This window comes from Mobula hypostoma, chromosome 8 (genome assembly GCF_963921235.1).
Source record: "Mobula hypostoma chromosome 8, sMobHyp1.1, whole genome shotgun sequence".
Classification (NCBI taxonomy): domain Eukaryota; kingdom Metazoa; phylum Chordata; class Chondrichthyes; order Myliobatiformes; family Myliobatidae; genus Mobula; species Mobula hypostoma.
Genome location: NC_086104.1, coordinates 68612763 through 68636308, shown reverse-complemented (window position 1 = coordinate 68636308; position 23546 = coordinate 68612763). Strand labels below are relative to the sequence as shown.

At 40.9% G+C, this 23546-nt stretch overlaps 1 protein-coding gene across 5 annotated transcripts in view; it reads right to left on the bottom strand.

Moving 5' to 3' along the window:
- ehbp1 (EH domain binding protein 1) overlaps positions 1-22841 on the bottom strand; it is a 433955-nt gene extending 411114 nt beyond the window's left edge. For 4 of the 5 annotated variants that reach the window (XM_063056084.1, XM_063056086.1, XM_063056088.1 and 1 more), the window contains exons 1-2: positions 22661-22841; positions 21317-21692 (exon numbers count right to left, since the gene is read on the bottom strand). In XM_063056084.1, coding sequence (XP_062912154.1) covers positions 21317-21420 — 104 coding nt within the window. In that variant the 5' untranslated portion in view covers positions 21421-21692; positions 22661-22841. The other variant, XM_063056085.1, reaches the window with a different exon arrangement.
- Positions 22842-23546: the final 705 nt, after the last annotated feature.

The window sequence follows — 23546 nt, the reverse complement described above, 5'->3', positions numbered from 1 at the left end:
ATTTTAGTTGTGTGAGGGTAATTACAGACACACAAAGAGGAGCTGGCCAAAATTGATTGGAAGAGGATCCCAGCAGGGATAACAGCAGTGGTAGGAATTTCTGGGAGTAACTCATAAGACACGGGATCAGAATCAGATTTAATACCACTGGCATATGTCCTGAAATATATTGTTTTGCAGTAGTAGTATATTGCAATACCCAATAAAAATAACAAATTACTGTATATATAAAATGTAAAAAGAGAGCAAAAAAAGAGGTAATGTTCATGGGTTCATTGTCTGTTCCGAAATCTGACCGCAAAGGGGAAGAAGCTATTCTTGAAAAGTTGTGTGTCTATTTTCAGGCTCCTGCATCTTCTGATGGTAGCAATAAGAAGAGGGCATGGTCTGTAGGATGGGGGACCTTAGTGATAGATGCTGCCTTTTAGAGACATCACCTTTTGAAGGTGATGCTGGTGCCCATGATGAAGCTGGCTGAGTTCACAACATTCTACAGCTTTTTCCAATCCTGTGCAGTGGTCCCTCCATAAAAGTCAGTGATGCAACCAGATAGAATGCTCTCCATTCTACATCTGTAGAAATTTGCAACAATCTTTGGTAACACACCAAGTCTCCTCAAACTCCAAATGAAATAGAACTGTTGTCATGCTTTCTTAGTAATTACATCAATATGTTGGGCCCGGGATAGATTTTCAGAGATGCTGACATCCAGGAACATGAAACTACTCAACCTTTCTGCTACTGATCCCTCAATTAGGAATGGTGTGTGTTCCCTCAACTTCCCCTTCCTGAAGTCCACAATTAATTCCTTGGTCTTGGTACTGTTCAAGGTTGTTCTGCGACACAACTCAACCAGCTGATCTATCTGACTCCTGAATGCATCCTCATCACAATCTGAAATTCTGCTAACAATAGTTAAGTCACTGGCAAATTTATAGGTGGCAGTTGAGCTGTGCCTAGCCACACAGTCATGCATGTAGAGGGAGTAGAGCAGTGGGCTAAGCACACATTCTTGTGTGTTGCTTGTCTGCAAGGAGATGTTAGTTTCACTCTGTACTACTCTGGTCTTCTGGTGAAGAAGTCAAGGATTGAGTTGCAAAGAGAGGTACAGAGGCCCAGATTTTTTAGCTTGTTGATCAGAACTGAGAATATGATTGTGTTAAATGTTGAGCTGTAGCCAATAAACAGCAGCCTAATGTAGATATTGCTATTGTTCAGTTAATCTAAGGCAGAATGGAAAACCAGTGAGATTGCATCCGCTGTAGAGCTATTGTGGCGAGAGGCAAAATGCAATGGGTTCAGGTCCTCACTTAGGCAGGAGTTGACTCTGGTTATGACCAAACTCTCATCACTTCGTCACAGTAAATGTGAATACAACTGAGCGATAGTCATTGAAGCAACCCACCATGCTCTTCTTGGGCACTGATAAAATTGTCACCTTTTTGAAGCACGTGGGAAAATCCAACTGCAGCAATCAAAGATTGAAGATGTCCTTGAATATTTCTGCCAGTTGGTTGGCACAGGTTTTCAGTGCCCTGCCAGTTACACCTTCAGGGCTTTATGCCTTGTGAGGGTTCACCCCCTTGAAAGATGTTCTAACATCAGCCTCCAGGGCAGAGATCACAGGGTCACCAGATGCTGCAGAGACTCCGACAGGTGTAGCTTTATTCTCCCTTTCAAAGCGTGCATAAAAGGCATTAAGATCACCTGGGAGTGAAGCGTCACAACTATTCATGATGTTAGGTTTCATCTTGCAAGTTATAATGGTTGCAAACCTTGCTGTGCATCCAATTACATCTCTAACTTCAAATGGAATTATTTTTCACTCCTAAAATAGCCTTCAGTAGGTCACAAACAAGAGAAAATCTACAGATGCTAGAAATCCAAGCAATACACACAAATTATGCTAGAGGAACTCAGTAGGCCAGGCAGCATCTATGGAAAAAAGTACAGTCAACGTTTCAGGCCGAGACCCTTTAGTAGGACATTTTTCCCATATATGCTTGCTGAATTCCTCCAGCATATTTTGTGTGTTGTTCTGTAGGTCACAGCTGGACCTCTGGTACTGTTCTGGATTACCAGTCTTGAATGCCACAGATATAGCCTTAGAAGACTATGAATCTCTTCATTCAGCCAGGGCTATTGGTTTGGATCTGTCCAGGAAGTCCTTGAAGGCACACATTCATTCACACAGGTCTTGATGAAGTCAGTGACAACTGTGGTGTATTCATTCAGATTTGAAGATGAATCCCTGAATATTATCTAGTCCACCGACTCAAAACTCTTCCGCCTCCATTGACCATATCTTCTCGGTCCTCACCACTGGTGCTGTGACCTTTAGTCTCTGCCTGTACGCCAAGAGCAGAAGTACAGCCAGGTAATTGGATTATCCAAAGTATGGGTGTAGGATGGCACAGTAGGCAATCTTGATTGTTATATCACTGTGGTCAAGTGTGTTGGATCCTCGAGTTTCACAGGTGATATGTTTCTGGTAGTCGTTCAAAGACTTCTTCAAGCTTGCCTGGTTGAAATCTGCCGTAATAATAGGGAAGGCGCCCAGATATGCTGTTTCATGACTGCTGATCAATGCTGAGCTCCTCCTGTGCCTGCCTGACATTTGTCAGCAGTGGAATGTACTCCGCTACCACAGTGAATGCAGAAAATTCTCTCAGCAGATAAAATGGACACCACTTGACCACTAGATATTCCAGGCTGGGTGAGCAGAATTGAGACAGAACCATCATGTCTGTGCACCATGATGAGTTAATCATAAACATGATGAGCTAATCACATACTCTACCTCCTCTACCTTTAAAAGGCTCAGTTGTCTTGTTTTTGCAGAGAATGGTGAAGCCATTGGGCTTCAGTCCCCGATGGCTTCACTCTAAAAATTCATTCCAAAGGGAAGATGACTATTGCTGTTAAGGGAAATCAAAGACAGCATAAAAAGCAAAAGAGAAGGCATACAATATTGCAAAAAGTAGTATGAAGTTAGAGGATTGGGAAACTTTTAAAAACCAGTAGGCGGAAGCTAATAAAGCAATTAGGGGAGTAAAGATGAAATATGAAGGCAAGCTAGCCAATAATATTGAGGATATATAAAGAAAAAAAAAGGCAAGAGTTGACATTGAGGTAGCTGAAGAGGTTGTGGAAGTACTAGTAATGATCTTTCACGAATCACTCAGATCACCTTAGCCTGCTCCTCTGGTTCCAGCAATAAACTGCTTTAATCTGCTGAGGTAGCTTCAATACTAAACTTATAGAGCAATTTTAAAAGGCCATACCAAATGATACAAGTAGTAAATTTTTTGCAGCAACATCTTTTAACATCATAAACCAGTGAGTTGTCAGTATGTCTCCCCGCTCACTGGGGAAAACAAGACAACACCTTCTTCCCCCCTATTAGGGAAAGAGAGTACCTGCAGTATGTCGAGTGCCAGGTGTAACGCCAAGTCTTTGAGGTAACTGCAAGTCTGTGTATTTGCGATCGCTTTGCTCGAGTGTTTGGTGATGGTGCCGATGCTTGCTACTTTTCTTTTGCCCGGGGAGGGAGCGTTGCTGCTTGCTGCCGCTTACACACGGGAGGGAGGGGAGCTGGGGGGGGGGAATTCGGGGTCCTTATGTTTATCTGTTGTTCATTCTTTGGGGCATTTCTCTGTTTTCGTGGATGTTTGTGAAGAAAAAGCATTTCAGGATGTATATTGTATACATTTCTCTGACATTAAATTGGACCTTTGATCCTTGAACCTTTTAATAGCAGAATTCTATTAATTAATTCTGAAGACAGCACAAACACCAAAAATGAAGGTTAAATAACAGGCAATATATTCACACATTATAGAATACATCTTTTATTTCCAAGCAATATTGATACAAGGTGCCAGCTGTATTTAGATAATGATGGTGAAGCTCACACGCTATCAAAGAACCCTGTATAATTGTTTTCCATTCATTCACAGAACACTTAAGCATTGGAAGGACTATTACTTTTGCCCCTGCTTTTAGATGACTAAAGCTCTGGCCAATTTTATGTTCACCTGCATTACCCTCTCCATAGGTGCTGGCTGACCTGGCAAGTATTTACAAACACCAGATATATTTTAGTAATATCCCACACGTTCTTGATCATCATGATGAATATAAGCAATATATGTAATTACAGACAAGAGAAAATTTGCAGATGCTGGAAATCCAAGCAACACGCAAAAAAATGCTAGAGGAACTCAGCAGGTCAGGCAGCATCTATGGAAAAGAGTACAGTTGACATTTCAGGCAAAGACCCTTCTGCAGGACCTATACTCTTTTCCATAGATACTGCCTGACCTGCTGAGTTCCTCCATCATTTTGAATATATTCAATTGACAGACAGTAACTATGGCCTTTCGTCTCCTCGAAAAGTAATGGGTGCTCAAACTTGATCGAATGTATTTTTTCTCCACATAAAAGGGATTCTTTTTATATTCTATAAAATAAATGAACATTGGAACAATTTTGTTCCTTCATCTAAATTAGATTCCCCTGTTGCTTTCTATTCCCCTTCAACTGCACCAGTCAAGTAGCACTGAATGAAGCCTTAGCAATCCTCAAGTGCAAAGTCAAGGAAAAAGGAACTCTGCATTAAGTCGATAAAACCTTCAATCTACAATGCAGGACAGCTAAAGAGTATTAAACATAACTAAACTTAATCTAACATAAAACATATACGAGTGAGAAATTGGCAGAATCATTGGCTAGGATTATACAGCAAGCATAATTTGGATCCGCAACAGTGCACGTAATATCGGTCACACCAGAGAATGCGGACTTCAACAATCAGCTGCCTATAATTATATAGTACTTGGGCATAACAAAAGGGGAAATGACTTCTAGAACAAACACTCACCTCGTAATAACCATCGGCATTGAAGAGGAGAGACGGAAATGCAAGAGGAGTAGTAACAAAGGCAGGAAAAACCTGTGGGTCTCAAAATGTCTGAAAGATGTTGAATTCTGTAATAATAAAGTTAGGCACAAAGATGGACTTGCATGGCCAATAAAATTACACAGCCAAAAAAAAAAAATCAACTGTCAGCCTTGGAAGTTCAGCTGTGAGAAATGGCTGCATTTTGGTGGTAAATGTGAGTCATTCCAAACAGAACTACCAGCTTTTTCTGCTTCATTTGCCAACATGTCCAGGAATTCTACAATAGTCAAATGTAGAAATCACGAACTTAGCTGGTAAAGTGTTTCAATATGATCTGCAGGAGAGGTTAGAAAAAGCATTCTGATTGTGCATCTGATTACTGCGATATTCAAAAACGTACAGATTTTGCTTTAAGATTCTTTTCTGTATATAAACATTTATATTAGTTCATTTTAATAGAGTACATATATCAGCTCAGAACAGAACTTTGTTGTCTGTCACACTCTGTGGAGTTTGAAGCATGGGGTTTTCTTGCACCATTCAGAGCCCTGTAATCAAGCCACCATTGGGGTCTGGGGTCCAGCAAAGTAAACCCTCCCCATCCAAACAACTGGATCTGGGAGTACTGCAGTGTATGAATTATCCAGAAAGATCTCAAGTAAAGTTGAAAAGCATATAATATTACTGCAGCACTCAAAGCTGTCAATGAGTACATCAACTTGCCCCTGCTTTTGCTCAATTTTTTCTGAAGATAATTTATTTCAAATAGTACATTCCAGATCAGGGCTCACTGCATTAAAAAAGGCTTTCTTACGTCAGCTCTTACATCTTTACTTCAACTATATATCCTTGAAATACCAACATTAGCTTTGCTGAATTTGAAGGCTTTGAACAAACCTTAAATTTTTTCTTAACCTTTTCACAAGCACTGTTGGAATCATTTTCAGGTTTTAGGCAAGGACAGTACTTACTCTCCAACCTCAAGTACACCTGGGAATATAGTGGGGAACCACCTTCATGAACTGCTGCAATCCTACTAATGAAGGTACTCTCACATTGCTATTAGGTTGAGTGCTTTAGGATGCACAGTAGTGGTTAGCACAATGATTTACAGTACCAGCAACCCAGGTTCAATTCCCATCATTGTCTGTAAGGAGTTTGTACGTTCTCCCCGCGACCATGTGGGTTTCCTCTGGGTGCTCTGTTTCTTCCATAGTCTAAAGACATACAGGTTAGTAGGTTAATTGATCACTAGAAATTGTCCGAAGATTAGGCTAGGATTAAATCGGGAGTTGCCCGGCGGCATGGCTCAAAGGGCTGCCAGGGTCTGTTCTATGCTGTATCTCAGTAAAAAAAAATACGCAGACCTTGCAATGATGAGGGGACAGTGATACATTTCCAAACTGACATGGTGCACAATTTGGAGCTGATCTGCCAAGCAATGACATTGCATTCTACACCACCAACCCCCCGCCTACCACCCTGCAGTTCCCATCCCTGAATTCCCTTACCTTAATTACTACACACCTGGTCACTTTACCTAATTGAAGTACAGCATCTCAGGCACCTTTCTGGTAAAACTCTTCTGCACTTACCAAATATTTGGTGCCCAGAATTGGCCACTGTATTGCAAAAAGAAGCTAGCAGTGTTTAATATAAACAGTACAGTTCAAAGGTCTTGGGTGCATACATATATAGCTAGGGTGCATTAGATTTTTGCACAGTACTGCATTTGTCAACATGGAGCAGAGAGTGAATTTGTAAATCTGGCGAGAGCAAGGATGTTGGGAATGACGAGGGCAGAGCAACTTGGGAGGAGTTTGGGACAGGTGGCAGCGAGTGGCATTGTGCAAACACACCCAGCCTAGAGACACCAGGCAAAATCATTTGAGTTCAAACAAAAATTGGTTTATTGATCATTACAGAATATCTCTCTGGTGTTTCCCGCTCTATCTCCTCCTCTCCCTTTCCCTTTTCTCAACCATGATTCCCCTCTTCCTGCCTCCTTCCCACTCTCAGTCCACAGTAGAGACCCATATCAGAATCAGGTCTATCACCACTCATGTCCTGAAATTTGTTTATTTTTTGTGGCAGCTCTATGGTGCATTACATAAAATTACTACAGTGCTGTGCAAAAGTCTTAGACACCCAAGCTGGTTATACATATACCTCTGACACTGTATGTTTGGAATAACTGTCATGGTTTTATAGAATAATTATTTTATCAACCAAGATCCCATATGATTCTCTGAAAATGAACCACAACTTCTCCCGTCATAAAGTGCCTGAAGGTGTGCATGCATGTAACTCCTAAGCTTTATAAAAATTTGTACCGCAAACACGAGAAAATCTGCAGATGCTGGAATTTCAAGCAACACACACAAAATGCTGGTGAACGCAGCAGGCCAGGCAGCATCTCTAGGAAGAGGTACAGTCGACGTTTCGGGCCGAGACCCTTCGTCAGGAATTTGTACCATTTGGATTCCATTACAGGTGTCCCCTGCTTTTCGAACGTTCGCTTTACGAAACCTCACTGTCACGAAACACCTACATTACTACCCTGTTTTCGCTTTCAGAAGGTGTTTTCACTGTTACGAAAAAAAATTCAGTGCGCGATAAAAGGCAGCGCACGCCACGAGCAGCCGCTCTCCCCTGGATTTGGAATGGCATTCTCACCGGCATTGCTGAAACACGTGCCTGTGAGCAGCCGTTTGCAAGAGGAGTTCTAAGGTATTGGAAAAGCCGAAAAGAGCTCGTAAGGGTGTTACACTTAGCGTAAAACTAGCCATAATTAAGCATTTTGATCGTGGTGAACGAAGTAAGTACAACATGAGTTTGGCTTGTGGAAGCTGACGAACATGATGTTGAAGAGGCTTTGGCATCCCATCACCAAGAACTGATAGATGAAGAGCTGATGCAATTGGAAAAAAAAAGGATAACAATCCAAACCGAATGAGTAATGATAAAGTACGACTTTAATTTTGAAAGGGTACATCGGTTTAGGAGATATTTGCAGGATGGTTTGAGTCCTTATTAAAGAACTGTGTGATAGAAAAACGCGCGAGGCTCAGTAGTCAAGCAAGCCTTCCACATCAGCCACAGCAGACGACGAACCTCAATCTTTGACATCGGGGCAGGCAGACATAGGAGAAGATGAGCTGCCTGCTCTAATGGAAAGAGACGACGAGATGACACACCAGTGTCCCACCACCCCAACCCCCAGGCCATGGACAGATACCGATTTGCAGAAAATGCAACGGCAGCCAGGACACACACAACACATCTTTAAGAAAAAAGCCGAAATAAACATGCTAATTAATTAGGTGCCGCCGATACGTAATTGTCGGCCCAGATCAGAGACAACGCAATCGGAAATTGGCACTAATCTGGGCCGACAATTACGTGGCGGGCGGCACCTAATTAATTAGCTTGTTTATTTCAGCTTTTTTCTTAAAGATGTGCTGTGTGCCTCCCAGCTACCACTGGACCCCTGCATCCTTCGCGGCAATGTATCACTCGGCGGCCTGGAGGCTGGGGGGCCACTGCACCACCCAAACTCCGACTCAGCCTAGCATACCATCATCAGTTGCTCGGCGCTGTCCCAATTCCGCTAAGTGATACTACACTGTACATACATTCTACTTTATATCGGCTGTGTATTTTTATGTGTTATTTGGTATGATTTGGCAGCTTCATAGCTTAAAGGTTACTGGAAAGAGTGTTCTTACCAACAGCGCTTGCGTGAGATTTTCTGCCGACGGCGCTTGCGTGAGATTTTCACTGCGGAGAACAGTTCAGTAATGATTGTGGAAAAGTATTTCTATTTTATATAGGCTGTGTATTTATCATATCATTCCTGCTTTTACTATATGTTACTGTTATTTTAGATTTTATGTGTTATTTGGCATGATTTGGTAGATTATTATTGGGTCTGTGAACGCTCACAAAATTTTCCCATATAAATAAATGGTAATTGCTTCTTCGCTTTACGACATTTTGGCTTACGAACCATTTCATAGGAACACTCTACCTTCGGATGGCGGGGGAAACCTGTATCTCTCAATTTTCTTACCGAAATGAATCCTATTTCTCAGCATTTTAACTAATCCACCTTGACCTGCCCTGTCTATGTTCATCTGAATTCTGTTATGCTTGTTTACCAGCTCTGAGCTCTTTGAAAAGTGTAAATTTTGAAATGACCCAGAAGTATACCAGTTTTGTTCTCATTTTTGGAGAATGCATCCTAAACAGGACATGCTAACATAAGAAACAGAAGCAGCAGTAGTTCACTTGGCCTTTTGAGTGTGTTTTACCATCTATCGAGATCATAGCTGACTACTTCTGAGATGCCATTTTCCTGCACTGCCCTCAGATCTCGATTTTTTTTTTAAAAAGAAAAATATCACTGTTTTGAATGAACGCAATCATTTCACCTCCACAGCCCTGCAGGGTAAGAATTCCATCAACCACTGCATGAAGAAAGATCATCTTAACCCCAGCCCAAAAGAGAACTTCTAAGATTCAGTAAGATCCCCTCTCATCCCTCTGAGCTCCAGAGTGTTCTTGCAGTTGCTTTGTGAACATTAGATGTACCCAGTGGACCGTAAATACATTCTTTTGTAGTCGAGACCAAAACTGATCACAATAATTCCAGTGTGATCACATCAAGGTTTATGGTATATTCAAATACTTTCATAATAGAAATTTAAATAACATTTGCCTTCCTAATCACTAGCCACGGCATACCAGTTTATATCGGGGGGGGGGTTAAGTCCCACATGACAACAATCCCATTGTTTTTATACATTTACTTAATCTGCCTGCGTATTGCACAGAATACAGGACAGGTATGTTCCGGTCAGAAGAAAGGACAAGGTTGCCAAGATAAGAGAACCTTGGTTGTTGAGGGAGGTGATGAATTTAGTCAAGAAGAAAAAGGAAAAGTATGTAAAGCTTACGCAGCTAGAATCAAACAGAGCCTTTGAGGATTATAAAGAAGTCAAAATAACAAGAGGGGAATTTGGAAAGCCAGGAGGGGCCATGAAAAGTCTTTGTCAAGTAGGATTAAAGCGTTCACCCCATCATAGGAAGGAAGTAAAGGCTTTGGAGAGGGTGCAGAACAGGTTTCCTAGGATGCTGCCTGGATTAGAAGGCATGTGCTATAATGAGAGGTTGGACAAACTTGCGTTATTTTCTCTGCAGCAGCAGAGGCTGAGGAGAGATCTGATAAAGATTTAAAAGATCGTGAGAGTCACAGGTGGACAGTATCTTGAAGTGACTAATACCAGAGCACATGGTGAACAAGGAGTAAATTCAAAGGAAACTTGAGGGGCAAATTGTTTTTTTTAAATATATACACAGTGGTAGGTAACACACAGCATCTGCAGATTTCCTCATGTTTGCACAGTGGTAGATGTCTGGAATGCACTGCCAGGGGTGGTGATGGAGGCAGATATAGAAACATAGAAACATAGAAAATAGGTGCAGGAGTAGGCCATTCGGCCCTTCGAGCCTGCACCGCCATTTATTATGATCATGGCTGATCATCCAACTCAGAACCCCGCCCCAGCCTTCCCTCCATACCCCCTGACCCCTGTAGCCACAAGGGCCATATCTAACTCCCTCTTAAACATAGCCAATGAACTGGCCTCAACAGTTTGCTGTGGCAGAGAATTCCACAGATTCACCACTCTCTGTGTGAAGAAGTTTTTCCTAATCTTGGTCCTAAAAGGCTTCCCCTCTATCCTCAAACTGTGACCCCTCGTTCTGGACTTCCCCAACATCGGGAACAATCTTCCTGCATCTAGCCTGTCCAATCCCTTTAGGATCTTATACGTTTCAATCAGATCCCCCCTCAATCTTCTAAATTCCAACGAGTACAAGCCCAGTTCATCCAGTCTTTCTTCATATGAAAGTCCTGCCATCCCAGGAATCAATCTGGTGAACCTTCTTTGTACTCCCTCTATGGCAAAGATGTCTTTCCTCAGATTAGGGGACCAAAACTGCACACAATACTCCAGGTGTGGTCTCACCAAGGCCTTGTACAACTGCAGTAGTACCGCCCTGCTCCTGTACTCGAATCCTCTCGCTATAAATGCCAGCATACCATTCGCCTTTTTCACCGCCTGCTGTACCTGCATGCCCACTTTCAATGACTGGTGTATAATGACACCCAGGTCTCGTTGCACCTCCCCTTTTCCTAATCGGCCACCATTCAGATAATAATCTGTTTTCCTATTTTTGCCACCAAAGTGGATAACTTCACATTTATCCACATTAAATTGCATCTGCCATGAGTTTGCCCACTCACCCAACCTATCCAAGTCACCCTGCATCCTCTTAGCATCCTCCTCACTGCTAACACTGCCGCCCAGCTTCGTGTCATCCGCAAACTTGGAGATGCTGCATTTAATTCCCTCATCCAAGTCATTTATATTGTAAACAACTGGGGTCCCAGCACTGAGCCTTGCGGTACCCCACTAGTCACCGCCTGCCATTCTGAAAAGGTCCCGTTTATTCCCACTCTTTGCTTCCTGTCTGCTAACCAATTCTCCACCCACACCAATACCTTACCCCCAATACCATGTGCTTTAAGTTTGCACACTAATCTCCTGTGTGGGACCTTGTCAAAAGCCTTTTGAAAATCCAAATATAACACATCCACTGGTTCTCCCCTATCCACTCTACTAGTTACATCCTCAAAAAATTCTATGAGATTCGTCAGACACGATTTTCCTTTCACAAATCCATGCTGACTTTGTCCGATCATTTCTCCGCTTTCCAAATGTGCTGTTATCACATCCTTGATAACTGACTCCAGCAGTTTCCCCACCACCGACGTTAGGCTAACCGGTCTATAATTCCCCGGTTTCTCTCTCCCTCCTTATATTAGGAACTTCTCAGAGATATTTAGATAAGCACACGAATGTAAGGAAAATGGAAGGATATGGATATTGTGTAGGGTGAAGAGAAAAGTGAACTAATTTAATAGGTTCAGCACATTACAGGCCAAAGGGTCTTTTGCTGTGCTGTATTATTCTATGTTCTCTGTTCTAACAGGTTCAAGGGGTTGAATCACCTACACCATTTTCCACGGACGTACAAAACATGTTCCTTTGTTTTGTGTATGTGTGTGAGTATATTCATCAGATTTTAACAGTACTTGAATGTTTTCTGTACAAGAGGAATGGGTTACACCTGAACTATCCTTTCTGGGAGGTTTGCCAGTGTTATTCAGGAGGGTTTAAAATAGAGTGACAGGGGTTTGGAAACCAGAGCAGTTAGATGATGAGAAAGTAGGATTTATGACAACTAAGTCTAAAAGGATGAACAGGAACAGACAGGTTAACTGGGAGCAGCTACTACTGGACAAGTTCATACCCATCATGTGGGAGTTGTTTAAAGACCAGCTGATCAGAGCTCAGGACAGGCACTTTCAAGTAAGGAGGTAGGACAAGGACGGCAAAGTAAGAGAACCTTGGATGATGAGCGAGGTTATGAAGCAGGAAAGAAGGGAAAGAAAGCAGGGGAGTAAGGTAGCCAAAAAGGGCCATGAAATGTCCTTGGCAAGTAAAATTAAAGAGAATCCCAAGGAATTGCACAAGTGCATTAAAAACAAGATAGCAAGGGAGGGGGTAGCACCACTCAAGGATATAGGAGGAAATTTACGTGGCAGTTTTTAACATGGGAGAAGAATATGGAAGGTAGTGAGATTAGTGTAGGGCACAATGTGCTTGGGAACTTTAAAACAAAGAAGATGATTGCAGCATTCCAGGTTATTAAAAGAGATAAGATTGCTGCGGCCTTGATAAAGATCTACGTACCCTCACTAGCAACAGGTGAGATCCAGAGGTCTGCAGGGTGGCTGATGATATTTCTTTGTTCAAGGAAGGAAATACTATACCAGCTAGCCTCACTTCAGTGGCACAGAAGCTACTGGAGAGGACACTCAGGGATAGGATTTACACGCATTTGGAAAATCATGGGCATATTTGGGCAGTCGGCAAAGCATTGTGCAAGACAAGACATGGCTTACAAACGTGATTTGAGTTTTTATGAGAAAGTGACAAAGATCATTGATGAAGGTAGGGCCTTGGATGTTGTCTGCATGGAAAAGTACTTCATGAGATTCCTCATGGTAGAATGCTCAAGAAGATTAAGATGCATGGGATCTACAATGACTTCATAGTTTGGATTCAGAATGCGTTTGCCCATAGAACAGAAGATAGTGGCCAATGAGTCTTATTCTGGATGGAGGTCCAGGACGTGGTACATAACCTTTATTGTTTGTGAATATGACTTTGATGAAAATGTTGATGGGATATTTGGTCAGTTTAAAGATGACACAATGATTGGTGAAGTTGTGAACATTGTAGAGGCCTATCAAATGATACAGTTCAATTACAGCTACGAGCAGAGAAATGGCAAATGAAAATTAATCCAAGCAAATGTGAAGTGTTGCATTTTGGGAGATCAAATGTAAGAGGAAAGTATACAGTTATTCACAATGCCCATGTACAGTGTATCAATATACAGAGGGATGCTGGAATCCAAGTACATAGCTCCCTGAAAGAGGCCACACGAACACAAATACATAGGGTGGTAGAGGTGGCATGCTTGTCTTCTCTGATTGGGCCATGGAGTACAAGAATAAGAAAATCATGTTGTAGTTGTAAAATATTGATTAAGCCACATTCAGAGTACTGTGCACAATTCTTTGCCACAATACAGAAAGGATGTTAAAACTATGAAAAGGGTCCAGAACCGTTTTACTGAGGTCCTGGCTGAATTAGATGATATGAGCTGCAAGGGGTGGTCAGGCAAACTTGTTTTTTTCCCCCCTCTCTGGAACATTGGAAACTCGATAGGTTTATAAAGTTATTATGAGAAGCATAGATAGGATAGACAGAGTCTCTTTGCCAGAGTAGGTATGTCAAGTACTGGAGGACATCTGTTTAAAGGCAGGCAGGGGAAAGGTCAAAAGGAAATGTGTGGGGCTTTTGGTATATTCCAGAATGGGCTACCAACAGCAGCAGTGGAAGATTCAACAGTGGTGTTTAAGTAGCTGTTAGACAGATACATAAATGTTCAAGGAATGGAGAGATATGAATCAGTGCAGATTAAAGAAATTTGATTTAACCTAGCATAGTGCAGACACCATGAACCAAAAGGCCTGTTCTAAACTTGATTTTCTCAATTTTCTTAACATCTTTCTTCATTTGGAATAATCAAGGGTCAGGAATTCCTGAGTTGATAAAGACTTGATACTTTTTCCAAGGTAGTTTTGAGAAAATCTTTGAATGGCATGACTTGAGATCAGAATAGTGTGCCTCATTCGAAAGCCTAGTGTTAGGCATGCCAACAAAGTGAATAACCTCTCCGAAATAAGTGAATATAAATTTTTCCAGCAACTCCCAGCTAACCCTATGATAATTATGTTAACCCTCTGAAAAACAAAACATAGCGCTCTCAAAACTTAAAATTAAAAACAGACTGTTGATTATCACTTGTGGAAGAATTCCAAACTTCTTACAGACCTTGCACATAGAAATTTTCCCAATTTGCTCCAGAAAGTTTTGCATTTTTAAGTTATGTTTTCTATTCCCAAACCCTTTGTGGGATTGTGAAAACTAGCGTTCTGCTTGATGTTTGTATTAGTGCATTTTTCGGTTCACTCACTCTGTATGATGAAAGCTTACAAAAACCAAAAAAAAAATTACACCAGCTTTGAAAATAAAAATATCCAACAAGGCAAAAGGCAAAGCTCTGTTTCATAGCATTATTTATTGAAAAACTAATTATAATTCCCAAGATATTACAGATGCTGAAAATCATGACTAACATAAAGGAGCTGGAGGAACTCAGCAGGTCAGACAGCATCTATGGAGGGAAATGGACAATTGACTTTTCAAATCAATACCCTTCATCAGGACTGGAAAGGAAGATCAGAGATAGACAGTATTTAAAGGTGGGGGGAAGGAATGAAGCAAAACCTGGCAGGAGATAGGTGGATCCAGATGAGAATGGTAATTGGCAGGTGGGGGGGGGGGTGTGACTGGGACCACCAGCTCTCGCTCCACCCCTTTCCCTCACCTTTTTCTACCAGCTATTTCCCCGTTCTTTCCTGTCCCAGTGAAGAGTCATAGCCTGAAACACTATTTCCCTCCATAAAGGCTACCTGAGGTGCTAAGATTCTCCAGCTCCATTGTATTAATTGTAATTCAAGCTTACTTGATTTTTTAAAATAAGGCGCAGAAACTCTCCCTGGTCCTACTCATATGCTTTTCTTTAACATTAAAATTGGAGAATCTGCTTCAGTCACATTAAGAGAGAGCTCAATATAGGTTATAATCCTGAGAATTATACTACTGTCCTTCTTCAAGATAAAGCCATGGAATCTTTCCCATTAACTCAATAGCAAACTCAGTCATGATACCTAGTCCAAAAGAAAGCACCTAAATTGTCTTTGCTAGGCTTCCCAAGAAGGTATGAACAAGACCAAAAGGAAAACACAGCTAAGTCTAACTAACTCAGTTCATCTTCAAATGAACTGACAGTGACTCAATGAGCCTCCTGACCTCAATTTTTAATGAAAGCTAGAATTCTTAAAATCTGTTAATGCCACAAATTTGTTGCCACAAAACTGGTACATTTTTTGGACTACTGGGTATATGCATAACAATACATAACATACTTAATTCACTTTTTTTTTTGAAATATTGTATTGTAGCACAATAAATCATCCAGTGAAGCTACAGGGCCCTGGTTTGTCTCAAAGGAGCATGGGAATGATGCCCCTGTGTATTGGACACCAAACCGTAAGGATCACCCAACCTGATGGGAGTTTTATATAGGCCTCCGAAAGTAGCCAGGATGTGGGATATAAATTACAATGGGGAAATAGAAAAGGCAGATAACAAGGGCAATGCTACAATAGTCATTGGGAATTACAATATGCAAGTAGATTCTGAAAATCAGATTGGTGCTGGATCCCAAGAGAGGGAATTCACAAAATGCTTATGAGATGGGTTCCTGGGGTTGAGGCCACTAGGGGAAAGGCAATTCTATATTGGGTAGTGTGTAATAAACCAGATTTCATGAGGGAGCTTAAGATAAAGGAACCCTCAGGATGCAGTGATCATATGACAGAATTCATCCTGCAGTTTGAGAGGGAGAAGATGAAGTCAGACTTACCAGTATTACAGAGGAAAGGGAATTAAAGGCACGAGAGAGGAACTGGCCAATAACATAATAAGATACCAAATATTTTACAGATATATAGAGTAAAAGAAGTGAGAGTGGATGTCAAACTATTGGAAAATGACACTGAAGAAATAGTAATGGGGACAAAGAAATTCAAGAGTATCAGGGTGCAAAACTGAGTGTTGTTGCTATTACTAAGGAGAAGGTGTTTGGGAAGCTGAAAGTTCAGAAGGTAGATAAGCCATGGTTCTGAAAGAGGTAGCTGAAGACATTGTGAAGGTATTAGTTATGATCTTTCAAGAATCTCTAGATTTTGAAATGGTTGTGGAGGATTAGAAAATTGCAAACTGCACTCCCCTCTAAGAAGAGGAGGGAGGCAGAAGAAAGGAAATTATAGGCCAGTTAGACTGACTTCAGTGGTTGGGAAGATGTTGGAGTCAATTATCAAGGTTGAGGTTTTGGGGTACTGAAGGCACATGATAAAATAGGCCAAAGTCAGCATGGTTTCCTCAAGGGAAAATCTTGTCTGACAAATTGGTTGAGGAAATAACAGGCAGGATATACGAAGGAGAGGCGCCTTTGACATGGTGCCACACATGAGGCTGCTGAACAAGTAAAGAGCCCATTGTATTACAGGAAGGATACTAGTATGGATAGAAGATTACCTAACAAGCAGGAGGCAAAGAGTGAAAATAAAAAAGGGCTATTCTGGTTGGTTGCTGGTGGATAGTGGTGTTCCACAGGAGTCAGTATTGGGATCGCTTATTTTCACATGATATGGCAATGAATTGGGATGACAGAATTGATGGCTTTGTGGCCAAGTTTGCAGATGATACAGATAGGTGGAGGGGCGGGTAGTGTTGAGGAAGCGAGGAACCAACAGAAGAATGAAATGAGCATATTGCACAATGATACTGGCATGAAAACATTCCCAGGTCATTTTGTTACCAATGATAGCACACTCTTTATAATGCACAAAAGATCTGACTGCCTTAATGTCAATACTGCTGGTCATGATGAAAGCAAGAAAATAAAATACTCTTCAGGTCAGGCAGTACTTGGGGAGCGATAAACAGACTTTAATGGTTCACATTGATGACCTTGGATCAAAAGGTACGAAAAAATAGAAATCAAACTTAACTTTTTAAGTAAAAACATGATTTTGAGTATTTCTAGTCCTATATATTTGTTTGACATTTCTCATACATACATAAAAAGTGTTCATTAGTTTGCAGGTAATAACACTAAAATATAGCATGTCAATGAGGAGATGAAAGGTACAAAAACCTTAACTATATGTAATTATACCAAACATACATCATTAAAATACACTCCATATTATGATTCATTTTCAGTCATTCACATTACACAACGATCTTAAAGAATGGTGTACTTACAATCCTAAATTCTCTTGTACTTTTAGCTTAAAATTTGCATATTGGTTACTCATTAGTGTATTACCCTATTATAACATTTCAGATGGGATTATGACCATTGATTGTATAGAACTACCATTTCACTGAGTGTTGCATACATTAGGAAAGACTATGAAGATCAACATTCAAAATGCCAAACTCAAATGGTCACCTATTAAAAAGGTGTGCTTTATAAAAAAAAACTTCTTCACAGCAAGAGTTTTCTTGCTAAAGTCACATAAGCCTTCCAATTAACTTGCAACAGACACTATTACACATTTAAACTGCAAGGGAAGCGGTGTCAGTCAACACAAAGGAGAATAATGCAAATCCATGAGAATGATAAAATGCTTTCATAACAAAGAAAAATTGATAATTAATTTCATAGCTACAACATGTTCTACTACATATTTGCTTAACTGATAAACATTTCTGATAAACCTATTGTAATCATTTTGAAGAATCTGTTCTAATTCATCAGCTGGCCCATCTTTTCTTGTCTTCATAATTATAATTTTTATTTTGCAGCAAACCACAAAATATTTCCTATGACACAACATAGATCTGGGATGCTGGATTTTCCAAATGTAATGCAAAAAAAATCCAAAGTGCCTTTTAAGAAATATGTATGATAAATGTCTTCAGACTGTATTCAATTCTTGAAAACACTCTGGGTTTTCAAGAGACCACTAATCCCTTGAATGAAAATTTTGTGGCAGTAGCTAGTATCAGAATGTTCACAATCAGGCAGTAATCTCATTGTTCCCACAAGCTGTTTAGAACAATGGATACACATAAACATCCTGAATAACTAGATTACCTTTCGACTAATTTTATGCTTTTGAGTTCCAGCAATATAGAAAATACTGTATCTGTAAAATAATCTTTACCCAATTACAAATATACTGTATAACTGAATGGTGTGATAAAGTGTAGTTATCTCAGAAAATTGTTAGATTTTACTGAATAGCCCTGTTCCTGTCATTGATTATATTCTTATAAGTATACATATTAATGCAGGGATAAAATGCTTGGTTTTATAAATTTGCATGAGTAAATACAATTAGTCACAGTGAAAGTTTTTACAGTAGTGTTTTAGAGCTATAAACTGTGCCAAGCTTCAACATCTTTTAAAAAGACCACAATAGCTTTTATTATCAATTTCTGTATTTCTGGCAGTCACAGTTTAAAGGATCAACAGAAAGTGCTGGAAATACTCAGCAGGTCTGCCAGCATGGCACAGTGCTGACGATACAAAAATGGGTTGATTCACAAGTTGTGAGGAGGATTCGGAGGGCCTGTAAAGGAAATACAGCTAGGCAGAGGCAGAGACAGTAGCAAGCAGATAGTGTACAAGTCTGAGAAAACCTGAGGTCATCTAATCCGGAAGGATGGAAGAAGCAGCAGCAAGTTATTTAAATGAAATTAGAGTTCAAAATTAGGTATTGGTGGTCGAAGTACCTGAAACATGAAAAATATGGGATGTGGTCACAAGTAATTATGAAAGCTAATAGAACATAAATATTTGCTTTTTAAGAGTAAGGAGTAGGGAAGATTTGATGTAATTTTACACAGTGCTGCTGAGACAACAGCTAAAGTGCTGCAAACAGTTTTGGTCCCTACGTTAAAGAAAGATGTACTTGCTTTGGAGGCAGTGCAGAGATGGTTCACCACGTTAATTCCTGAGGATGACATAAAGAAAGGTTGAGCAGGATGAATCAGTATGAAAAACAGTACAAGGAAAGGGAGGTGATCTTATTGAAATATATAAAATTCCAAAGGGACCAATAGGCTGAATGTTTCTCTGAAAGGGGATACCAAGACCACCCAGGATTGTTTCAGAATGAAAGATCATTCAATTCAGATAAAAGCGAGGATAAATTTCTTCCCTTGAATTATTATAATACTCCATTCCGAAGAGCTGTGGGTGAAGATGCTGTATATGTAGAAGGTAGAGACTGATAATCATTTGAATTACAAGGGAGTCAAGGATATTGGAGACAAGCAGGAATGTGGTTTTGAGGTCAAGATTAGATAAATCATTACCTTAGTTAATTTGGCTTGAGAGACCAGAACCCTATGATGGGCAAAATAGTCTAACCTCAGCTCCCATTTGTTGTACTGACTAATCTGCCCCTTACAATATCGTCTGTTTGATTTCTGATTCTGGCATCAGCAGCATTTTGCTTCAAGTTCCATCAGTTGTCCGAGGGGATTTTATTCCAGGAAACTATGATGACAAAGTGTGAATCATACTTACATTTTAATCAAGTTAAGTGTCACTATTCTGGGTTGATATATACTGTAATAAGAATAAGCAATTAGAAAACATTACATTGAGCATTCACAATATTCTAGCACGCCAGTCCTCCACAGTTCTGGCAGCAGTTACCTATTCTAAATACCAACATTAGCTTATCAATCCATTGATCTATATGTTTATACCTCAAACTCACACATAGTTCAAAGAGCTGGATGAAACACACTTGCAGAGCCAAGCAAGTTGAGGAGCATCAGTACATTTTCATCTCCAACAGTCTCATTACACAGAGACATTAAGAACTCCTGGCTTTGAAACAATGCAGAGGCTGTCAATATGAATCTTCCTTTCACTGTCTTGTGCAGCTCCCTGATTTGTAAACAGTAATGTGTATACTGTTCTATCTTCTGTTTCAACTTACTTGCTCCAAGATAAGATGTCTAGCCACTGGCTAGTCTCAAAGAAAATGACCTTCAAAAGGTTTTTTTGTGGTACATTAATCTAAGATCCATGACAACACAACATCAAGATGAATAGTATTCCATCTCCTGTTGTTATGGAATCAGACACGCTTGGCAAATTATCATTTTTTTTGTTATTACAATCAAAAGTTAATTCAACTCCTAACTCTTGCCTGATAACCCTGCACCTTTCCCTTCTTGAAAAATTCGCCTAATTTCAAAAGAGCAAAAAAAATCTGCTTCTCAAATACTCACTACAGCAGAACCATTTATTTTGCATCAACACTTGCCTGTTTTTGCTGTTTCACTGGCCCTAGCGTTATTCTTGCCCCCACTCTTGGAGGGAAGATAAATGCAAAAAGATGTTGACTCTTAAAACATTGCCAGATGAGTAGCATGGCTCATTAAATATTTACAAAGTTCCATGACAAATAATAATGGTATTACTGTTACAGTATTGGAATCAAGGAGAAGCTGTGAATTGAATCCCTCTTTACGACGGTACCTTTCCATAACTAGTTATAAACAAAATCAAATAAAATGCATTCAAAATCTGTAGAATGAAGGTCACCATGATGGCATAGTGATTAATGTAATACAGCTGGGGTGTCAGAATTCAATTCCAGAATCCCTGTAAGCAAGTTTGCACTTTTCTTCCCATGTGCTCCTGGATTTCCTCCAGGTGCTCTGGTTTCTTCCCACAGTCCAAACACAAACCAGTTAGTAGGTTAACTGATCATTATAAATTGTCCTACGATTAGGCTAGGGTTAAATCAGTGGGATGCCGAGCAGCATAGCCTGATGGGTGGAAAGACCTGTTCTGCACATCATCTCTAAATGTCAAAAATCTGACCCATCTCTACTCACGATACAAATCCCATTCATGCCCTGAATAAAATGCAATTATCCCTTTCAACTCTCATAGAACAGCTGAGATTTCTAAACTCATGCCCATTCCTCATCAAATAAGAAAGGCTTTGATGACAATTGATCACATCATTACCACAGGAAGCAATGGCTGCTTGTCAACATTGCTATTTACATAGTAATGCAAAAATAAAATTATTACACTTACCATTTCTTTGTACACTCCACCATTAATTCTTGGTATGAAGCCACGAACTGGAATTTGGATGCATGTTTTCCTACACGTTGTAATCGTTTCCAAACAGAAGCCATGATTATTCTATCTTTGTTTTTGGTCAGATGGATTCAGATGTAATACACAACTTCGGTTTTCCAAGGATTAAAAATTAACAGAGTTGATCCTTTATGAAGGATAGCATTTCTTTCTTGTCGTTCATTTAGAAAAAAATCTGAAACAGGATGAAACGTCCCAGCATAGTTTGCAAAGTACTCCAATAAACTTCATGACAGTGGCAGGAAATTGCTGTCAATTCACGGAGTCATTCCTCTTGGATTAAATGACGTTGAATCATCAGGGCTGGAAACTGAAACAAATGATACACGGATACAAGACTAAAATAAAATGAAGAGTTTTATGCTATTATACTGCCAGCAAGCTGAAGTTTACTAAGAAATTGGTTTTAAAACTATTCTTTAACTATTTTCTGAGAACCATTTTCAACTGCTCGTAATTCATTTCCATTCATGTGTACTAAATATTCGATTTGTTGCGAACTCAACATAAAATTGAAATATAGAAGGCAAAATCCATCACACGTGCAATGTTTTCTCTTTATCTTACATGTATTATTCGTGGCAGCGAAAAGAACATACGAGTACGTCTTATTTAAATTCAATTCAATTATAACTTTACAAAAATAGAACGCTAGAACTGATCGAAATAGATGAAAGGCTGGGAGGCAGCACAAAAAAAAGACATAAATGTAGGAATAGATGCGTTTCCTGAATGGCTTAATTCTGTACTTCATGCACATTTCTTTAAAAAAAACATTTGAGAAGAAACTAAACAAGCAAACCAGTTAAGATGCAGATATCGCGGCACAAAAATCAGAAGGCGTTCATGGCTAAACGCAAAAAAAATGACAGTTGAAGTGTAAGGGAACGTCAGTTGGATTCTTTGTTTTCCCAGCTAAGAATATGCCCTGAATGAAGATAAACAATGCACCCACCACTACCCCCGCCTACCTAGGCATGGACAAACAAGACGCTTTCCCAAAGCCCCAAAACAGAATCCGACCCCAATCATCTCCCACCCCTCCCACCATCCTCTACACTGCCCGTCCATCCTCATCACCTCACACCTTTACCCTCCTCCGCTCCCCCCTCACCAGTGCAAGAGGTCTCCAAGGGGGATTCGGGAGACGGGTGCCCGGCCTTGGACCTGGACCCGGGCCGCAACTCTCGCCCGATCCTGCTGATTAAAGCTCGCCCTCCCCGCCGTCACTCGGAGGCGCGGGTGTGCAAGGCCGGCCACTCACACCGACTCACTCACCGCGCAAACCGTCCATCACAGCTCGCAAGACACCGGCGGCGTCGGCGCCGCCTCCATTCTCCTCACGAGGCGCAAAACCGGAGAAGCCCGTCCCGAACGGAGGGATAATTAAGCCCAGGAGCCGGGCTGCAACCGCGGCCCAGGAGCGCCGACTGACGGGCACACTGGAGAGTGGGGCGGAGCGTGTGGAGGTAAAGGAGGCGGGGGTACGGAGAGATAACTCGCACTAATCTGCTGCCAGTCGCGCGGCAACGCGCCCTGCCCACAACAACGGCCGTCCGAAGCCCAGTGGCCGGCGCTGCCGAGCAGCGACGTCAATCAGGAGAGCCGGGCGGGCTCTCCCTGTATTTCCGCTGGGAAAGATTTCTGGAACTGGATTGAGGGGGTATTGTATGGTGGCAGGAAGGCAGAAAAAGAGGGAGAGGGGTGGGGAATGGGAGGGAGATGTAGAATTAAGGTGAAAGGGGGATTAAGCTATTCGGGACTGAAACGCTTCTTAGACACACATTAGGGATCGAAGATTTTCTTCTACCTTGGTATTGAGGTGCGTACTTAGTGAGGAAATCTGCTTACGGACGGTTTATGTGTGCTTCTCGCCTTTAGGTTCTCAAAAACTATCCTGGTCACAAATGCTGTATTTCTTCAAGACTTAAGGCGCCTTTAATTTTCCCGGAAATTTGCCTTTTAATCGATGCACATACAGCTAGTAGGTCTTTAACCTGTCATCCTATATCATAGGCAAATGACATGGACACAGACTGTTTGGGCCTCTGACAATCGACTATCAGTATTTCCACTGATCCTATTTATTCTCCCCACTTTACCCTCCACAACCCTACATTCGATACACTAACACAATTTATGGTGCTCCATTAGCGTGCTAATC